This window comes from Typopeltis vanoorti, chromosome 18 (genome assembly GCF_054136105.1).
Source record: "Typopeltis vanoorti isolate ZY-2024b chromosome 18, IOZ_Tvanoo_1.0, whole genome shotgun sequence".
Classification (NCBI taxonomy): Eukaryota; Metazoa; Arthropoda; class Arachnida; order Uropygi; family Thelyphonidae; genus Typopeltis; species Typopeltis vanoorti.
This window is the reverse complement of record NC_143566.1, coordinates 57,519,348-57,539,673: the sequence shown is the minus strand read 5'-3', so window position 1 is coordinate 57,539,673 and position 20,326 is coordinate 57,519,348. Positions and strand designations below refer to the sequence as shown.

The window sequence follows — 20,326 nt, the reverse complement described above, 5'->3', positions numbered from 1 at the left end:
TATTTTCAGCTCCTAGGCCCGCAGAAAGTGCCACCCCTCATATGAGAAGCAATGCCCCTCATGACCTGCCTATAGGCAGGTCATGATCCCGACTTCCAATGACTGAAGTTGCCATAGAATCCCGCTTGTTTCACATCGCGTAACTTTCTTCTGGGTGGTGTCATTTTCGATTTCGGACAAAGTGGAAATTATTTCCTTTCATCCGTCATTAAGACTTCGACAGGCATCATCACGAGCTGACCAACGAGTAGGCGAAGGACGTTTGATTACTTCTGCAGAAGTTTTCAGGTTAGAACACTCCACCGATGTGTTGAAGAAGTGAAAAATACGTACAGTTTCCGAAGGACATCAAAAAATGCAGAAGAGTACCGACAGGATTTGACAGAGAATGTCCAGTGCACGGTGTGAATTCTGGCAATGGATTTATTTCAAGAATTCTTGCTTGCAGTCCTGTATACTTGCCTGACCTGTTACTAGCATTATCATATGCCTGCTGTGTCAAAACTGCCTCTTGTAACTCTTCAGATTTGTGACTTACGTTAGGAATGAAACACAAGAAACGCTCCACAGAAGTTTCATGTTCTTTCACATATCGTACAATGAAGGACAGCTAATTAACATGAGACAAGTCTGGTGTTGAGTCAACACTTATTGAATAGTACATAGCTATTTTAAGTTCTTCCACAATAAATTTGATTACTTTCTCGCCCATTATTTTAATAAATTCCTTACATGTGGCAAAGGAAAGATAGGAAATGAAACCTTTTCCTTTTTTCCCCGTTTTTGGCAATGTGCTCAGCAAGAAAGGGATCAAATTCACTAATCCCTATTGTCTTTGTGTCAAGTTACCGACAACAATACAGTAGCTTTCCATGCACATGTCTCGGTCTGTATAGTTATGCAGAATCTGATTACATGCCAATATGCTTGCAGACTAAACTTACAATGAGGAAAAGAAAATATTTCTCTACCTGTGAGTAGATGTGGCATATAAGGAACATGTTATAATTAAAAATTAAAGCCTGGAAATTTCTGCCACCCCTCAAAATTTGCCGTTCTAGGCCCAGGCCTATATCTAAATACGCCGCTGCCTGGAAGAGACCATATATATATTTTGTTGATGGAAGAAGATGAAAGCCAGTTTCTGAACAGGAGAGAAGGAAAAGTTGAATTGTCTTAAAATACAAGCAATTTTTTCTGAAACACTTCTGACATAGCTATTCAGTCTCTACTCTTGGCAGAGGTTGTCTAGATATGTAGTTATTCAGTACTTTGTTAATGATCTCATGTTTCAATTTCAAGAAATTGTCAGTTCTAATGCAATTATGTTCACATGTCAAACAAATCTTTATATGAATAAATTACGTGGATTCACAGTTGGAAAGGATTTTAACGGCATCAAATTTCACAGATGGATAATGTGATTCCGTATGCACTGACTATCTAGAAAAAGTGTGCTGCCAATGGTAAAAGTTGACTGTTCATCTGAAAGACTATGATAAACAATCCTAAAGATCCAAAAAGATCATAATCTACCGTTGTACGAAATGCAACAGTGGATTATGATTCATTTTCACAATCAGGCTGGATGGCAACATATTGTCAATGAAATAGTACCAAACATAAAGTTGTGGAATATATTTGTAAATAAATGTTCCTATAAGTGAACTATCTATTCTATATTGTTTCAGTTATTTTAATTATTTTTTTTTTAAATATCAAGTCCCTCCCCTTGCACGCGCACACACAGTCACAAAACCTATTAATACAACAGTGCCGTGGTGTGTGTGTGCAGTTAATAACAGTTAATATTAATTGTTATTCTCAAATTACAAAAATATGATTTCATTAATATTAATGTTATATATATATATATATATATATTTCAAAAAATAGATTTAATGACTCCAAGACCGAGATAACATATAAAGATTTTAATGATAAATACTACTAGTTTCGGCATATAGCAGCCTTCTTCAGGTATTTATAAAGGAAAGGAATACTAATAAACATTGAATTATTTAAATAAACAAACTGGAAATTACAGGTATAAATTGCCTCACATAATCGATACATAAAAACGTTGTATTTTTCAAGTTGTTCCAACTGGCGTGCCATTGTTTGTTGCAATTGTGCGTGCAAGTTCACGTGAACGCCAATATTGAATAACTGCAGCATGGCTATCTGGGATGTTATAACTTAAATTATTATTTAAGTGGACCGGGTTCAGTAGGATTTCCCGTGATTCTACGATTTTTCTTTCAAACTCATCTTCACAGCGAAAAATATTTTCTGATCTATTCCAGCATACAGAGTGGCTTTGTTGGTCATCATTAGGATTATTTGAAAAAAGAACATGACTGGATAAAGCAGTTGCATGAGATCTTTTGTATGAGATGTCTCTCTTATGCTCTTCTATGCGTTGTTCAATAGATTTGTTAGTTTGACCAAAGTATGGGATATTGCAATCACACCACAATTTATATACTCCAGGGTACTTAAGGTTGTGATGAGTAGGTTTTGGATGGCTGATTAGAGAGCGGATTTTTGGAAGTGTGGTGAAGAAGGTCCTGATATTATATTTTTTAAGGACTTTAGCTATTTTCTTAGAGACTGTGCTAATGTATGGAATAGAGATGCTACCTTTAAAATTAATAGTCTCTGTTGTGCACTGCTTAGGAGGGTTCAGAAGAAGTTTCTTAATTGTTTTTTCAGAGTATCCATTTTGTTTAAAAATAAGAGTGAGGTGATTCATTTCTTTTTGTAGTTCATCTTGTTCATTTAAGAGAGAACGTGCTCTGTGTCCTAAGGTAGATATAATTCCAAGTTTTTGTGGTGGAAAATGATGAGAAAGATTATGCAGATATCTATTGGTATGCGTAGGTTTTCTGTACATAGAGATTTTTAATCTTTCAGAGTATCGTGTAAGCATAACATCCAAAAAAGGTAAAGAGTTATTATTTTCTATATCAGCAGTAAATTTTATATTAGGATGTTGGATGTTTAGATGACGAAGAAAATCTGTGAGAGCTGTGTGCCCGTGATTCCAAATAATGAATATATCATCAACATATCTTTTCCAAACTTTTGGTTTAAATGAGAAGGAAGATATGGCTTTTTATATATATATATATATATTCTTCTTCTTTGAGTGCCATCTCCTATCGGAGGTCAGCGACCACCTTGGCAAATTTTGAGCGATTCTCAGCTATTCTGAGCAGTCTCTCAGAGTTCATACCAGTCCACTGTCTGATATCTGCCAGCCAAGATTTTCTTCATCTTCCTTGTCCTCTTCTTCCATTTATCTTCCCTTTTATAATCAATTGAAGTATCTTATATTTTTCATTACGAAGTAGGTGACCAAGATATGCAGTTTTCCTTCTTTTTATGGTATCTAAAAGTTCACATGATTTCCCCATTTGTTCCAGTACTTCCTGATTGGACGTTTTTGCTGTCCATGGGATTTTTAACATTCGTCTGTATAACCACACTCAAAGGCTTCAAGTCTTTTTATTGATGTTGTCTTCAAGGTCCAAGTTTCTGCACCGTACAACAGTACAGACCATACATAGCATTTAACAATGCGTACTCTAAGCTCTAGTTTAAACTGCGGTTACACAGTGTTGATTTCATCAAGAGAAAATTTTTTCTTGCCATTTCAATTCTAACTTTTATTTCCATTTCTGGATTGCAATCTTCATTTAACCAGCATCCGAGATATTTAAACTTTGCCACTCTTTCTATTTGTTTCCTATTTAAAGAAAGTGCTAAATTAAGAATTGGTTTCTTACTTATGACCATGAATTTAGTTTTGGTGATATTTATTTTTAATCCCATTTTTTCACTCTCTGCATTTATTAGTTCCAAAAGACTTTGAAGATCCTGAATATTGTCAGCCAGAAGAGCTGTATCATCGGCATATCGGATGTTACTGATGATTTCACTATTTACACTAATCCCTTCCTTTCTTCCTTCCAAGACTTTTTGAAATATGGCTTCTGAGTAGATGTTAAAAAGAAGAGGTGACAGCACACATCCTTGCCTTACTGATCGTTTGATGTTAATGGAGTCTGTAATAATGTCATCAACTTGAACAGATGCCTTTTGGTTCCAATATAAGTTTTCAATGATCCTGATGTCTTTACCATCTAATCCAATTCTTTTTAATAGTACAATCATTTTAGCATGTTGGACTTTGTCAAATGCTTTCTCGAAGTCGATGAAGCAAATGAATATTACCTTGTTTTGGTCAATACATTTCTGAAATAAGATCTGAGAACAGAAAAGGGCCTCTCTTGTTCCCAAGCCATTTCTAAAGCCGAATTGGGTATAACTGATGATGTCTTCACATTTTCTGTATATTCTTTTTTGAATTATTTTCAGAAACATTTTGAGACTCATTAGGCTGATCATTCTATAGTCATTACAAGTTTTCGCATTTACTTTTTTAGGTAGCATGATGAAGATCGACTGTAACCAGTCTTGAGGGATTATGCCTATATCGTAGATCTTATTAAATAGCTTTACTAATATGTTAATGTTGTCACCTTCTAATAACTTTACTATTTCTGCTGGTATTCTATCTGGTCCTAGGGCTTTACCATTTTTAGCTGAGTTTAATGCACATTCTACCTCTGATTTTAGAATGCATGGACCTTCCATATGTTCATAAGTATTTTCTGGATTCTGTCTGCTATCAGTAAAGAGTTCGTCTATATATTTCACCCATTCTTGTATTTTGTCATCCTTTTTGGATATAATTTCTCCCTTTTTGTTTCAAAGGATACAGAATTGTTTTTTCTTATATATACCTGAGGTCTCTTTCATCTTTTTGTGTAGATTAAAATTGTTATGTTTTTCCTGTAGAATTTCTATTTCTTTACATTTTCCGTTCATCCAGATTTCTTTTGCTTTTTTGATCCTGTGTTTAATAATTTTCTGAACCTCTGTATATTTTGTTGGATTATATTTTTATATGATCTGCGTTGATCCATGAGAGAAAGAATTTCATCAGTTATCCAATCTTTCTTTTTTACTGCTCTATTAGGAAATAAGGTATTGGTACATTTCTCTATGAAGACATATTTCAATTTGTCCCACGATTCATCAACCCTCCTGAAATCATCACTCTTGATAAGTGCTAGCTCTTGATTCAGATCTTGACTCAATTTGCTTCTTATCTCTGCGTTTTTTAATTTTCCCAAATCAAACCTTTTTTGTTGATGTTTCTTAAGCATAGCTTTCAGTCTAAGTTGTAACTCTGCCACCAGTAGGTTATGATCAGAAGCAATATCTGCACTAGGATAGGTTTTTGTACTCCTTATAGAACTTCGAAATCGTTGATTAATTAGTAAGTAATCGATTTGGTTTCTGACCATATTCCCATTATTATCCTGTGGTGATCGCCAAGTATACAATCTTCGAGGTGGTAGCTTAAACCATGTGTTTGTGATTATTAGCTCCTCTTCCTGGCAGAATTGAAAAAGACAGTCACCTCTCTCATTTCTTGTGCTCAGTCCATGTTTGCCAACTACATCTCCACTTCTACCTTTCCCAACTTTAGCATTGAAATCACCCAAGACTATGTTAATATCATGCTTTTTTGTGTTTTTCATTAGTTCTTTTAATTGATCATAAAATTCTTCAATCTTGGTATCACTCTTGTCAGCAGTAGTGGCATAGACTTGTATAAGATTAACATCTAGTGGTTGTCCTTTCAGTTTTAATAACATCATCCTATCTGAGTAAGGGATGAAGCTCAACAGTGACTTATTGACATCTTTGTTTATTATTATTCCAACTCCGTTTTGATGGTTGTTTTCACAACTTCCAGAGTGATACATCGTCATGTCACTGACTTGAGTTTTGCCTGATCCTGGCCACCTAACTTCACTCATTCCTAAAATTCCAATTCAAGTCTTTTCATTTCTTGGATAGCATTTCTTAGCTTACCTGCTTCATACAAGGTTCTGACATTTTATATTGTGTAATATATATACATTACACAATATAAAAAAATAGCAAGAATTGAGAGAATTATATGAACAGACTTCTAATGCTATATAATTAAAAAATCAAAGTAGTTTGTTCTTGATAATTGATTAAAAAACCTGACAGAATCTAAATAATTCATTTTTCTTTTTTTAAGAAATAAAATTTCTTATTTAATAAAGAAATTTTATTTCTTAAAATAAAAAAGAAATTTGATGAAATGAGTAAAGGGGATGAAAATAAAGATGTCCCAGGCACATGTATATCATTCTTTTCATCAGTAACCAATATGATATTACCTGTTTTCCAGTCCACAATGCAGCAGGTTTCCAAATTGTTGGGGGAAGTATTTTAATTGGTTTATGGACAAAGGTCAGTGCACCAAATACCAGCCTCTGATATTCTTCTCTGAAAATATAAATTTACAAAATTAGTTCATACTTTCTGCTAGAAAATATGAATTTTAAAACCAAGCTGCTTGAATTGAAAACTGTTGTGGCATATTTATGATACAAGAAACTGAGGAGGCAAGGGATCTTAGCATATTGGTGGATAGGAATTTGAAGATCAAAAGTCACATAGCAAAAGTTGCAAATACAACTCAGAGGATAATTGATGTTGAAGTGAACCTTTCCAGAATTTTTCCAGTACTTTTACCACCACTCCTGAAATATTGATTGGTTTATAATTTGCTTCTGTAGTCTTAGAACCTCCCTTATGCAAAGAAATTCTTTTGCCTTCTTTCCAATCCATTGGAACTCTACTGGTCTGTCATCTTTGATCAACTGTTATATTTCTAACAATTTTAACTGTTAGAACCAGTTTTAACTTTTTGATATATATGAATATTTGTATGAATAATATATTTATATAAAAATACGAATATATTTAACTTTTTGATATATTTTTATATTTGACTAATAAGTTAAAACTGGTTCAAACACTGCCTTGTATATATTGTTAAGTCAGTGTGTTTATGCTAATCTTTTTTCTTATTCCGCATAAATTTATTGAACTGGCTTCCAGCCATACCAGCTTTGCTTATTCAAATGTTTATTTCCACATTTAATTTACATATTCACTAAATTGTGCCTAAATAGCTGAAATATTTTATTTGTTCTATACGTTCTCCGTAAAATGCGGATGTTTTCTATGTGCCTGCCTACATAAATAGGCAGGTACATAGAAAACATTTTTTTTACCTTCCAGATCTTCAAATCAAATTTGTTACAACAGTTATGCAATTTAGTTTGAGACCAATTCTGAAATTTCTTAAAGCCACTCTCCTTTATAATGTGATCCATATAGAAACCTAATAACACTGGAGATAGTGTGCACCCTTATCTTTCACATCATACCATTTTCCAATACATTCTTCAATTCTAAATGCTAATTTACAATTTTAGTACAGGCTAGCTATATATACTGTTCCCAATAATGTCTGTCATTTACACCAAGCAACTGTAGTATATTGCAAAACTTCTTTCTAGGCACTTTATTCAAGGTCTTTTCCAGATCTACGAAACATAGAGACTGGTTATTTTCTGGGATCTGTAACTAGGAGAATAATCAGATTATTTCCCTGATACAGAGGTTAAAGGGTTCTTTCCAAGAACCCTTTAACCTCTGTATCAGACAGAGAATCAGAATCAGTCAGAGAATGTAACCCTTTCTCTAGTAAACACCTTTCACAACTGGAATATGTATTAAAAGAAATCTATTTGGTGGGTTTACAGCTACTACATGAAACAATGCTGATCAAATATATCTGTTTTTCTAAGTTTAATGGGTTTAATGGAAAGATGAAGATGATTAATGCATGACAGTTTAGAAGAATAGCACCTCTGGAAATGAATTTTTAAAAAAAAAGGGCATAAGGCAGAGAAAAAATTCTGTGCAAGGGCCAGTGAATTGAGCCTGTGAGAGAAACAGTAAGAATTTTTAGGGATATTTTTGGTGCATTTTTAAAATATGAAAACAATATTTTAAATTTGGGCAAGCTGAGATTTCTACACAGCAGCAGCACAAATGAGTAACATTTTGAACAGTTAAAGGATCCTTTAATCAAGCATGAGCAAACTACATATGTTTCTGTCAGGAAAGATTTGTGGTAAATGTCAACACAAGATGTGCAAGTACTAAATTTTGTAATTTGTTTATTCCTCAAAGACAATGGAGAAAGGAGGAGAAAAGATTCACAAAGTGACCTCAGTGTAATTATTAATTAAAAAAATTTCATAAATCAATACACTGCATAATAAGTGACTGGTTTAAAAATGCTCTTTTGTTTCAATGCAGCACTTTGAGAAAAAATACTGAAAAAGTACTAAACTTTCTGAGTTTTAATTCTGGATGTGCAGCAATTGCTCAATACAATCAAATTAATTGCATTTTGTTATAGTTTTTTTTTCACTTTAAATATTTGTATTGTTTTCTTATTACCAAAACTAGCTAATTTCCAAAGAAATTTATTTGATTAAATGCATCCAATACTATTATCATTATTATTAAGAGAGACCTCCAAGGAGTCAGAGACTCATCGAGGGAGGCCACATACTACATTCACCAGCTATCATACTTATTCTTGAATTTATTCACACTGCTTGCACTCACATCCAAAGGCAATCCATTCCAACCACACACCACCCTCCAAGAGAAAAATCTATCCCTCGCACCCTTCTTGCTTCTTGTTATGAATATAATCACTAGTTCATTGTAATAACTTATAGTGCAACATATTTAATGTTGAATTTAGCTTTTGATATTTCCATCACAATTATTGATATATAACTGCAAATTATCATGTAAGTCCAGATTATTTTCAAAAATAAAATTATTGACAGCATAAATTACACATCATATTACCTTGTAAAAAATCTTCCTCTTCTAGTCAGCAATGATCCAGCAATTACATGATCCTGAATTAAGCCACTCAAAGGAGTACCATTCTTTGGAACCAAGTATTGAAAGTTCACACTTGCAATGTTATAAGCCTCTGCTCTAGCAAGCTCACTTTGTGGAAAATGAGCATTCATTTCATCTCCATCAAAATCGGCATTGTAGCAATTGCAGTTTGCATAATGCAGACGAAGAGTCTTTTCTCCAGGTAGGACACGTGCCTATAAAAGTAAGCAAAATAAACACCCCAAGTGAATAAATTTAAGGAGATTCATGTTACTATGTAAGCATGCAAAATGTGCTCCATATTCAGTGAATACACTGAGCCGAAATGGTCAAAATTACAATGATTAAAAAAACATAACTATATAGGATGGAAGGGGGGGGTGAAAGTCATGATGTTTATTATATTGTCTCCTATTGGACCAGTTATTTATCTATCTAAACAAATATGATTAACATATTTGATTTTTTAGATTAGTAGGTTTGTTGCAAAATAAAAAAAAAAAAAACAGAATTGAGAAAAAAATTTCTTGCTTCTTCCTTCTGAGACTGTCTAAACTCAACTTCATATGAAGGTCATTAATAATAATCACTATTGACTCTTTTGTTTAGAGTATGTTTTGTCTAGAAAAGGCCTTATCAAAATCAAAGATGCAAATTAAGCAAGAATAATGAGTTTTGGTATTAAGTCCTTTAAAGGAACAATTAACCTTGTGTAGTAAATTATACAGTATCTGTCACTCATTAACAATTAATATTCAGCTCTTACTCCAAGAATGTAAATTAAGCAAGAACAATGAGTCAAGTATAAATTGCTCGACTTAAATGAATAATTAAATACAAAATATCACATGGTACAGTTACTGGCAACTTGGCAATTAGCTCTTACTCCAAACGTCATCTCTGTGAATGATTTAGCATAAGCAGGATCATAAAAGGAGTGCTAGATGCTAGTGTGGTGAAGCAGTGTCCACAAAGTACTTGTAGAAAAGAAAGCTGAAACAGCCCACCATGAGACAGTAGCTGAAGTGAGTCAGTGAGTGTGAGAGAGAGAGAGAGAGAGAGAGACCATCAATCAGTCAAATCATCCCCAATTCAGACAGCAACAAGAATTCTTAACAATGTCTCTTGTGCATCACCCCAAATATGTAAATATTATTCTAAGGCTGATAAACCAGAGATTTGTATGAAGGTTGACAAGGTGAGATGAATAGAGAATAAAAAAATGCCTAGTTTTTTAAGAAAACAATTAAGCTTTCGATATGAATACAGGAAGTTATAGGTAAATATCAGTCTAATAAGAGATCTGATGACATATCTGCTTATTACTGAAAGTAACAGAAGGTGAGCTGAGATTTTTTTTGTGACAAGAAGGCAAGACTGCATTCTGGTGACACTTAAGTTAGCCTTGCTCCACTGAAGAATGGTATGAAAATCGGTGTTTAAGAATCATATTAATGGAAATAATTTCCACTTATGAAGAGATATTGGCTGTTAAACCTTTTTCCTCTTTGCTAAGTTCAGTTTCTCTAAACACAGCTGGACAGTTTGATTGAGTAATTAGACATCAAACACACTTTTTAAAACTTTCAACTGCTGAGTGCTATTTGAAACTGTTGGGTTTATTTCTAGCTGTCATCTCCTGTGTGGTACCTCTGCCTGATGTTTTAGTGAGTTGGAATAGCCCAGATATTCTTGAGGTGGATGCACTGCTGTCAGAGAATGGTTTGAATTGGTTCCTGAAAAATTTTAAATGACAACAAATGATAATGAAAATGTGTTTGAGCATGGCTCAAGATGGTGCTTGGACTAAATGATATTATTGAAACTGCTAAGAAGTGATATTACCCACCAAAACACTTAACCAACTAACTCTGATATCTGATCTGGAGAATGCACTGGTGATGATAAATATCTGTTTACACTGCATCTTCAGGTCAGCCTATGATATTTCAAAATCACACAGCAAATGACATGTAACAGATTACAATCTTAAGTAGGTTAAAGCAGTACTTCACAAAATCAGAAATTTACATGTTTTTATGGATATTGTTTGAAAGTATGGTTCATGATAATCTTCAATTGTTCCTATTACATCAAAATGTCTATCAGATTCACAGATTTCATGATCAGACAGCCATGTGTATTGATTTTTAGATGCCAGATGTTTTTTGTCTCTCATTTCATTGAAATGAAAGTAGACACTAATAAAAAAAATAATAATAAAGATTACCTACATAAAACACATTTTTTATTCTTAGAATTTTCATTCAATGTTGAGTTCTGATTGATATTGATTAAAAATGTACACAATATTAAGTGTACAAGTGTACTAAATCTTGGTAGGACTTTATTATTAAGAGAGACCTCCAGGGTGTCAGGGGCTCATCAAGGGAGGTCACATACAATACAAGCACCAGCTATCATGCTTATTCTTGAATTCATTTCACAACATCCAATGGAAATCCATTCCAATTATGCACCACCCTATGAGAGAAAAATCTAGCCCTCACCCCCTTCTTAGGGGCATTCATTCTCATCTTCCAAGGATGCCCTCTTGTCCTTCGACAACCTTCATAAATTAAAAAATTCCATAAACTGAAATCCTGTATGACCCTTTCAGAAGTTTCTAAGTCTCAATCATATCACTCCTCTTTCTCCTGTTTGCAGGTGTCTGCATTCTATAAATTCTCAATCTGTCTTCATAATCAGTATTCCACAATCGTGATATCATTTTTAACACTCTCCTTTGTACTCTCTTCTACAAAATATATCAGAATCACAATGAAACCAGGAGACCAGACCTGCACACAAGTCCAAGTGAGGTCTTATCAAGGCCTTGTAAAGAGGCAAAATGACATCCTTATCTTACATGTGAACATTTCAGCATTGTAATTATATTTTGAGTTGTATTTGCAATCTTTGCTACATAGCTCCTGAACTTCAATTTCCTATCTATTAACACTCCAAGGATCCCTAGCCTCATCAAGTTCTTCTAGCCTAATCCCACCAATATAATACGACATTGGATATCTAATCATGCCAAAGTGAATGACTTTACATTTACTGACATTGAACTGACACTAATTTTCCCCATGTCCACAATTTTCCAGCGTATTCAAATCACTCTGCAAGTACTGCATATCAGCAGCATTCCTTACTACCTATCTTTGCATCATCAACAAATAGTTGTATGTCACTTGTCAAATCCTTCCCAATATCATTAATGTACAGATTGAATAACAGAGGATCAAGCACTGATCCTTGTGGTATACCACTGGTTACCTTAAATCTTGCACTCGCATCCCCCCCCCCGTATACCACTTTTTGATATGTCAGTCAGCCATCCTCTTATCCATGCTAATGTTCTATAATCTAAACCCATATTCTCCAATTTATGCAAGGTATACCATGTTGTATTCTGTCAAAAGCCTTAGCAAAATCGAAAAGTATCAGTGTATCAATTCCCCCTTGCCTAGTTCAATGGTAACATTATTATAGAATGTGAACAAGTTGCTAAAACATGGCCTTCCCTTAGTAAACCCATGTTGCTTATTGCAAAGTAGAGATTCACTGTCAACCCATTTCTAAATGTGTGCCATGATCAATTTTTCCAAAATATTCACCATCACTCCTGAGATACCAATTGGTCGATAGTTGGATATCTTGGTCTTTGCACCATCCTTGTGCAATGGAATTACCATACATTCTTTCCATTCCTGCAGAATCTTCCCTGTTCTGTAAAAGTGTTCACCTGAACACTCTTTTAGGACTTTTTGAATATGTGCTGGTATCCCATCAGTCCCTATTGCTGAATTCTTATTCAGTTTGTGCAACAACTCTAATATCCTGTCCTCATACACCCAACCCAAGTTTCTTCATCCAGTGAAGAAATAGCAGTGAGCGTAATGTTGCATACAACAGGTTGATAGCTTTTAACAAAATGGGCACTCATTAGTTGAACAACCTCTTCTGCATCTGTTACCCTCATGGCATTTTCATTTAGAAGTTATTTTTTCATATTCATTCTTTCTTTTACTTGCAGCATATCAACAGAATTCTTGTGGGCTGTCTTTAGCATGCAGAGCCAGTTTCTTTTCATACTCAGACTTTGCTTTCCGTACAACAGTTGTGACTATTCTAGCCTGCTGCTTATAATTTTCATAACGGACATCATCCTTATGACACGGTATTCCTTTCACATCATCCTTTTCTTACAAATCTCTTGCTTAATAAGATTACATATTTGATTCCTACCCTATTTATTCTTCAAACTCTCGGGACATATTCTGATATCGCATCATTTAAGTATTGTTTAAATGCTTCCTATCCAGCAACCTATCCCATTCCACTGAACTCGGTATACTCCTCAGTTGGTCATAACTTCCTCTATAGTTCAACACGTAGCCTTTTCTGAATGGAACATTCATAAACTTATTCACTTCCCAAGCGAGTACCACATGATAACTGTCACCAACCGGACACAGAATAGTTACGTCTTTAACTGAAAAACACCCTCTGACACTATAATCAAATTTAATAATCTTTGACCTCAAGTTCTCTGTCACATGCTGCTTGAGGAAGTTGTCCTGCAACAGCTCAATAAATTCAATTTAATTCTTCTCATGAGGTTCTACTGCTACTCTCAATCAATATTTGGATAATTGAAGTCTCCTATTATGATTACTCTTTTTGCGCTCATTTTTTCTATTTGGTGATGCATTTCTTCATCACTAGCAACCAATCCACCAGGTCTGTAACAACACCCCACTATGTAATTGATCTTGTTAGATTCCACCTCATACTAGATGGCTTGAAACCAGTGGCAGCTCGTGGCTTAAAATCGTGGGGAGTACTGCAACTTTTGAAATATACATACACACTGTAAGTACAGTGTATACGTGTTTGGATAAAATATCAAAATTACGGTAAAAATTTTTTTAAAAATTAAACATGAAAAAATATTGTTTATTATCGATAAAATTATACAGTTTGGTATAATTAGAAATTACTTAAAAATAAAATCCATTCCTCTAATTGTAATTAAAGGAATGGATTTACAATTTTTGGACATTACAATTAAAGGATTTAATTGTAATGTCCAAATATTTAAAGAGACGGAGTAAACACAATAAGCACTACGAACACTCTACTACTGGCACAAACTGCATATAAACATTAGTGGAACTGCGTGACGGGCAGTGCTGCATTGCAGTAATAGCTCTCATCTCACTATGACGTGCATATGCTTGCGTGCGTAGCAATATGGTACTGTGGTAAACACAGTGCTGCTAGCATCCTTCGCCCTCCTAAGTGCTACAAGATGGATTTTAATTATTTTTTATACAAAATAAGAGAATTGTATAGGATTGTTGATGATAAAATTAAATATTACAAGCAGATATAAATAAATTAATAAATATATATCGAGAAAAATTGGGGGTCTGCATTTCCGCAGTGCCTATCACGAGCCGCCTCTGTATGTAATATAATTAGTTGTCCAAGTCTTGTTATTCGGTATGCATTTCTGGCTGTCCTATCGTTGGCATCAAAATAATATTTTAGCATAACTGCATAGTGACATAAGTGTTTTGCTGTTAGTATTTTGTGTTCTGACATTGCAGTGCTTCATATGCACTGCAATGTCAGAACACAAAATACTAACAGCAAAACACTTATGTCACTATGCAGTTGTCTCTTTGTTCCCAGAAGATCAGCTTTATCATTTTGTACTGTAATGACATTAATCTATTTAGTTTGTGGTGTGCACAGAACGCATACGTTGTTATAGCGCATCTTAGTATATTTTGGCGTAGTGCTTTGTGTATTAGTGTTTTTTTAGGCACGAGGGAACTGTCTTTTAAACTGTAGAATTTGCCCATTATTGTTTGGAGTTTTTTTGTAGATGGTTTATGTGGCTATTCCGTTCATATCTGCATTGAAAACCTTATATTACTACAAACATGGTAGTGGTTTTACTGTTCTGTCAGTTTTTTATGTTGGATGCAGTGGCAGCCAGTGAAAATTTTAAGTGGGGGTGCTGCATATACAAAATTAAAAATAAAAAACTAAAAAATTATTTTTTCCTAATCAGTAACCAATTTATTAATAAATAAATTTACATATTAAAAAATTGCTTTATTAAAAATATTTCACCCTCACCACAAACAAACACCAAAAAATAAAAGTTTTGTATCTCACAAAAATAACGCGGAAGCATAAGATACACTGCCCAACCAAGCAGTGTCAGAATGACCTTGTAACGTGCAATCACAAGCGCAAATGATTATCGGCGAGCCTGGCTGCATTTCGCCAAAAGCAATAATTCTTGCACTGTATTTGTTTTGTGTACCGATAATTGAAAATATATAATTCTCTTCATATTTTCAACAGTGACGCTCGTCATAATTCAGCAGTGTATCTACAATAAATAAATAATTATATGTTATTTTAACAGAATAAAATAAGTTTAGTTTAATCCTTTATTAAAGTGTGAGCAAACAAAGTTTGCACCTGAAAGTATCTTCAGGACTGGGGTAAGGTGGTACAACACCAGGGAACTCCTTGCAAAGGTGGAGCAAATGGAACAACTCCTATCTCAGTATCTCCCATAATGCAAAACATCTCCTTGCGGATCTGTCTAATGTTATGCATTAAGGGAAGGGCCACAACCCAGACTAGTTTTGACCTTTATTGAGGTCTCTTCAGTGGGAGCCAGGCCCAAGCGGAGATACCAGGCAGAAGCATTAGCAGGTCATCTCTACCTATAGGAGTTGTCAAACTTTTTTTAGGAGTTTATACCTCTAGCTATAGGAGTTTGGCAACTCCTATAGGTAGAGATGACCTGGTAATGCTTCTGCTTGGTATCTCCACTTGGGCCTGGCTCCCACTGAAGAGACCTCAATAAAGGTCGAAACTACTCTGGGTTGTGGCCCTTCCCTTAATGCATAACATTAGATAGATCCGCAAGGAGATGTGTTTTGCATTATGGGAGATACTGAGATAGGAGTCCACCTTTGCAAGGAGTGCCCTAGTGTTGTACCACCTTACCCCAGTCCTGAAGATACTTTCAGGTGCAAACCTTGTTTGCTCACACTTGGATAAAGGATTAAACTAAATTTATTATACTCTAACCAAGTGAAAAATAAACTTTCAGAATAAAATAAGATTTGCAAAAAATAGTTCACCCTCAGCACGCACCAATAATAAAAGCTTTGTATCTCACAGAAATAACTCGAGGAAGCATATGATACACTGCCCAACGAAGCAGTGTTGGAATGACTTGTAACGTGCAATCACAAGTGCCAACGAATATTGGAGAGACTGGCTGTGATTGGTAGAATTTGATAATTCCAACACTGCGTTAGATCGCAGTGTATTTGTTTCGTAATCTAAAGTGTTAATCGAACAATTCCAATTATTAACTATTCAATCACTACAGAAACATAAGCTGTAACCTTTAACATGTTGTATTGCATTTATATAATGTTGTAAGCATTGTTATTATTTATAAATGCAAACAAAATTTAAATTTTTCATTTTTTTCCTTGGGGTTGTGCTACAGTGTCTCAGTGCTTATGTACTGGCCGCCACTGCTTCAAACTCACTGCCACGTGAAATACTGTTAGTAGTAGTACTACAATCATAAATCTCTACTCTAACTGGTATCATTAACAGTACATTCCCTCCTCTCCTATCCTTTCTATCCTTCCTAAAAATACTGTATACTTTACACTCAATACCAGTTAGTATGTCTGATTCTGATAGTCAGGTCTTACTAATTACTACAATGTGAGGTCCAAACAAATTGACCAAGGCAATGAACTCTACCCCTTTGTTTCTAACCAGCATTCGTGTACAGACATAATAATCTACCTGCATGTTCTTTTGTATATTCTTGCCTGCAGTCTGCATGACACAGTTGGACGACTTGTAGATCTCTATTCTTCCCTAGTGCCTTATACATGTAGACATCTTTGTACACATTTGATGAGTCCAAACCGGACGAACACAAATTCAAAATCATTCTCTCCTCGTCACCATTTCCATGATAAAGCCCATTCCATCATTGACAGTTAGATAACATTGTTACTCTTACACTCACATTCTCAGATATGAATAACAATGTATCCAACTATCGACTTTACTGTTCCCATTACAATTTGTTAACAGTTCTGTCATTTATACTTATGCTCTTGTTCCATCCATTAAATCATACTGAAGTTGCTATAACAAATAAGAGGGAAAAATATTTTTTTACATAGATAATCTTTATTTAAACTCAGGGATTCGAGAGTATCAGATCTAGTGATAGCATGAAAGAATTTGTCAACAACAAGGTTAATGACTTTGCTGCTGAATGGGGAGAATCATGACCTGGAAGGTCAAACAAGGGAATTTCCAAATCAAGAAGGCTTATGTATGAAACTACAAGATGCAAGTTCTTCAGGAGGCAGCTTGGATCCATGCCATGGCTAAAGATTATAAGAGAAAGTTAGTAAATAGTCAAGAGATATTTAAAGAAAGCAGTATGAGATTACATACTGAAAGGATAAATCAGGTGAAAGTTAAAGAAATGAATAGCATTATTATGCATTATTCAATTGTGAATAAGTAGTCTAAACTTGTGCTTCTATATTTCATCTTTATTAAACGTGTTTTCCACTGCAAAATATTAAAAACAAACAAAAATTACCTGAAGGACCCAAATATTTCTATACAACCGATAAATATTTTGAGTGCCTCAAGTCAGCTTATTTGCTCAATATCATTGCTTGCTATCCTACCCTGTGAAGCAAAGATGGTCCAAACAAAGGCCAACAACAGCAGAGCACTGAGTTTTGTCAGCATAGTGCAGTTGATCACCAACAAAACCAATGATAATTAAAGTGTTGCAGCTGCAAACTAGATATTGTTCCTAAAGTCCATGGTGCCCTCTGGCACCATGGACTTTAGAGAGAACAGAGGTGAAAGCAATTGGACAGCAGTTTATTTGCTGACTTTTAAACCCTTTCTTAAGTTTGGCTTCTAAAATTTTGGAAAAGCTTGTGGTTAGGTACTGGAATGCAAATCATTTTCTTAAGTGCTTTAATGAAATTTTTCATGAGACCTAATTAATATGAAATGGTGGCAAAAATATTACAATGGAGTGAATGAACAACGAACGGTATTTGCAATGTTCACTCTATTAGCTATAAAATCTTTTCTTAGAGACTATTCTCTTCTTTTACTATTCTGGCATTACTCTATTGTAAGATAATCACAAAAAACAATGTTTTGTAAATCACCCATATACATCCAGTGGTAACGGCAATGACAGTACTTTTAAATGATCAAAAATATTGATCTATAAATTTTTAAAATGAATACAAGATAATAAAATATTTTGTGAAACATCTGGAGAAAAAAGCGAAGCTAACAATAATGGTAAGTAAAAAAATAAAATAAAATGGGATTTAACATCTCCCTCTTAATTCACAAATTCGCCGAAAAATAGCCTTTCGGCTTATTATCTTTGTAATAATGGTAAGTACTTGCTGGATCTACTGTGTGTGTGTGCACGCGTTTATTTATTTATAAACAAAGAAATTCTCAAAACATACCTTATGAGCCATAATACTTGGTTTATGCAATGTCGGCTGCCGATTTAAAAGTAGCACATCACCATCTTGCAAATGACGATATACTTCTTTACTACCTCGAATACCACCTTTAAATGAATGTGATGGTTTCAGTAATTGCTTAGCAATAGCTTCTCTCTGCACTCTGTTTGCTGGATTTAATTTCACAATGGTACCATCATCATTTTTAACCAGAACGGCACTATATAACAAAAATAACAGCATGCAAGTAATTTAATAACACTCATTTATAAATACATACATGTGTGTGTGTGTGTGTGTGTGTGTGTGTGTGTGTGTGTGTGTGTGTGTGTGTGTGTGTGTGTGTGAATGGTCAGTTTATTTTATTAGGTATACCTACCTAATAAAATGACAGTGAACAGCATTCTTCAAAACAGTCTCAAACTAGTCAGGCATGACTACATGGTACTAAGTGTTTACAGAGGGATGGTGACTTGACTGCATTATACAGTGCCTCGGATTGAACTCTAGCAGATCTGCCAGAATAGCCCATTCACCTCATCACACACATATGCATGATTTGGTTGTTATCTGGTTGGCTGTTTTAGATTAAGCCAAAGAAACTAAACTGCATTATTAATTTATTAACAATACAAATTTATTATGATTGTAAATTGTATTTCTTCTATGGCCAGTCTGTATATTTTGAGGAATAAAAAACTGACTGTAGGAGGAAATGCCCTCTCTATATAAGATAAGCAAAGAGTCGGTGAATTAATCATCATTTGTTCGTTGGACATCAACAGATACAGTATGGTCACTCCGATGCTCTGTGATGTGCCACACCAGTCCTTGCCAAGTAGTCCTGTTGTATGCTTTTCTGGAGGCTTCAACTCTCTGAAGATCAGTCACTCTACACATACCATCCATCCATCTCATTGACAGTCTACCCCTTCCTCTTTTTCCAGGAGCTTTACCTTCTATTACTGTTCTGAGAAGTCCTCCCATCCTTAGAATGTGTTCAAAGTATTTTAACTTTCTTCTGTAAGTATCCTCAGGGAGTCTTAAAGTTCTACTGATCTTTTCTAACACCCATTCATTTGTAACTTTCAGTATCCACATCTCAAAAGCAGCTATCCTTTTCTTATCTGACTCTTTCAGGTTCCAAGTCTCACATCCATAAGTTGCTGTTGGAAAAACAACTGCATCCTGTGGAGATAGATCCATCCTTCCAGATTTTAGACATGTCTCTGACTATTGTTTTAGCTATTCCTAATATCTTCTTCTGAGTAGCAATTCTTCACATTAATAATGGATCCCAGGTACTCAAACTTCCTGACTTCCACAATTCTTTCTCCATTAAGGTACATTTGTTTCTAAAGCTTCCCTGTCTGTATTTCCTTTGAGAACCATAATCTTTGTCTTGCTAGGATTGAGCTGAAGTCCTCTGTACCGATCTCATTGACTTTATCAAGAATTTGTCCCAGTTTGACCTTTTCATTACAGAGGAGTATGGTATCATCAGCATACCTCAGATTACAGATCAATCTACCACCTATCTCAATTCGTGTCTTGCGCTCATCCAATGCTTCATGCATGACCTCAGCATAGATACTAAACAAGTGAGGAGAAAGTAAACATCCTTGCCTAACTCCCTTTCCAACCTGAAGCCAATCAATTAATCCAACACCTGTTTTTACCATGACTTCTTGCTCCCTGCACAAGTTAGCTGTCAATCCTGATAGTATGTTGAGGAAAACTCATTCTTTTCATTACTTCCCAAAGTTTCATATTCTGAACACAGTCAAAAGCTTTAGAGTAGTCTAAGAAACACATTACCATAGGGAGTCTAA

The 20,326-nt window shown here is 34.7% G+C and overlaps 1 protein-coding gene across 1 annotated transcript in view; it reads right to left on the bottom strand.

Annotated features, from left to right (window-relative positions):
• Polr1A (RNA polymerase I subunit RpI1) overlaps positions 1–20,326 on the bottom strand; it is a 352,992-nt gene that overhangs the window by 246,738 nt on the left and 85,928 nt on the right. Inside the window, exons 10-12 of the mRNA XM_090408580.1 lie at positions 18,495–18,714; positions 8,857–9,110; positions 6,291–6,399 (exon numbers count right to left, since the gene is read on the bottom strand). Of these exons, the coding sequence (XP_090264706.1) occupies positions 6,291–6,399; positions 8,857–9,110; positions 18,495–18,714 (583 nt within the window). The remainder of the gene's footprint in view (positions 1–6,290; positions 6,400–8,856; positions 9,111–18,494; positions 18,715–20,326) is intronic.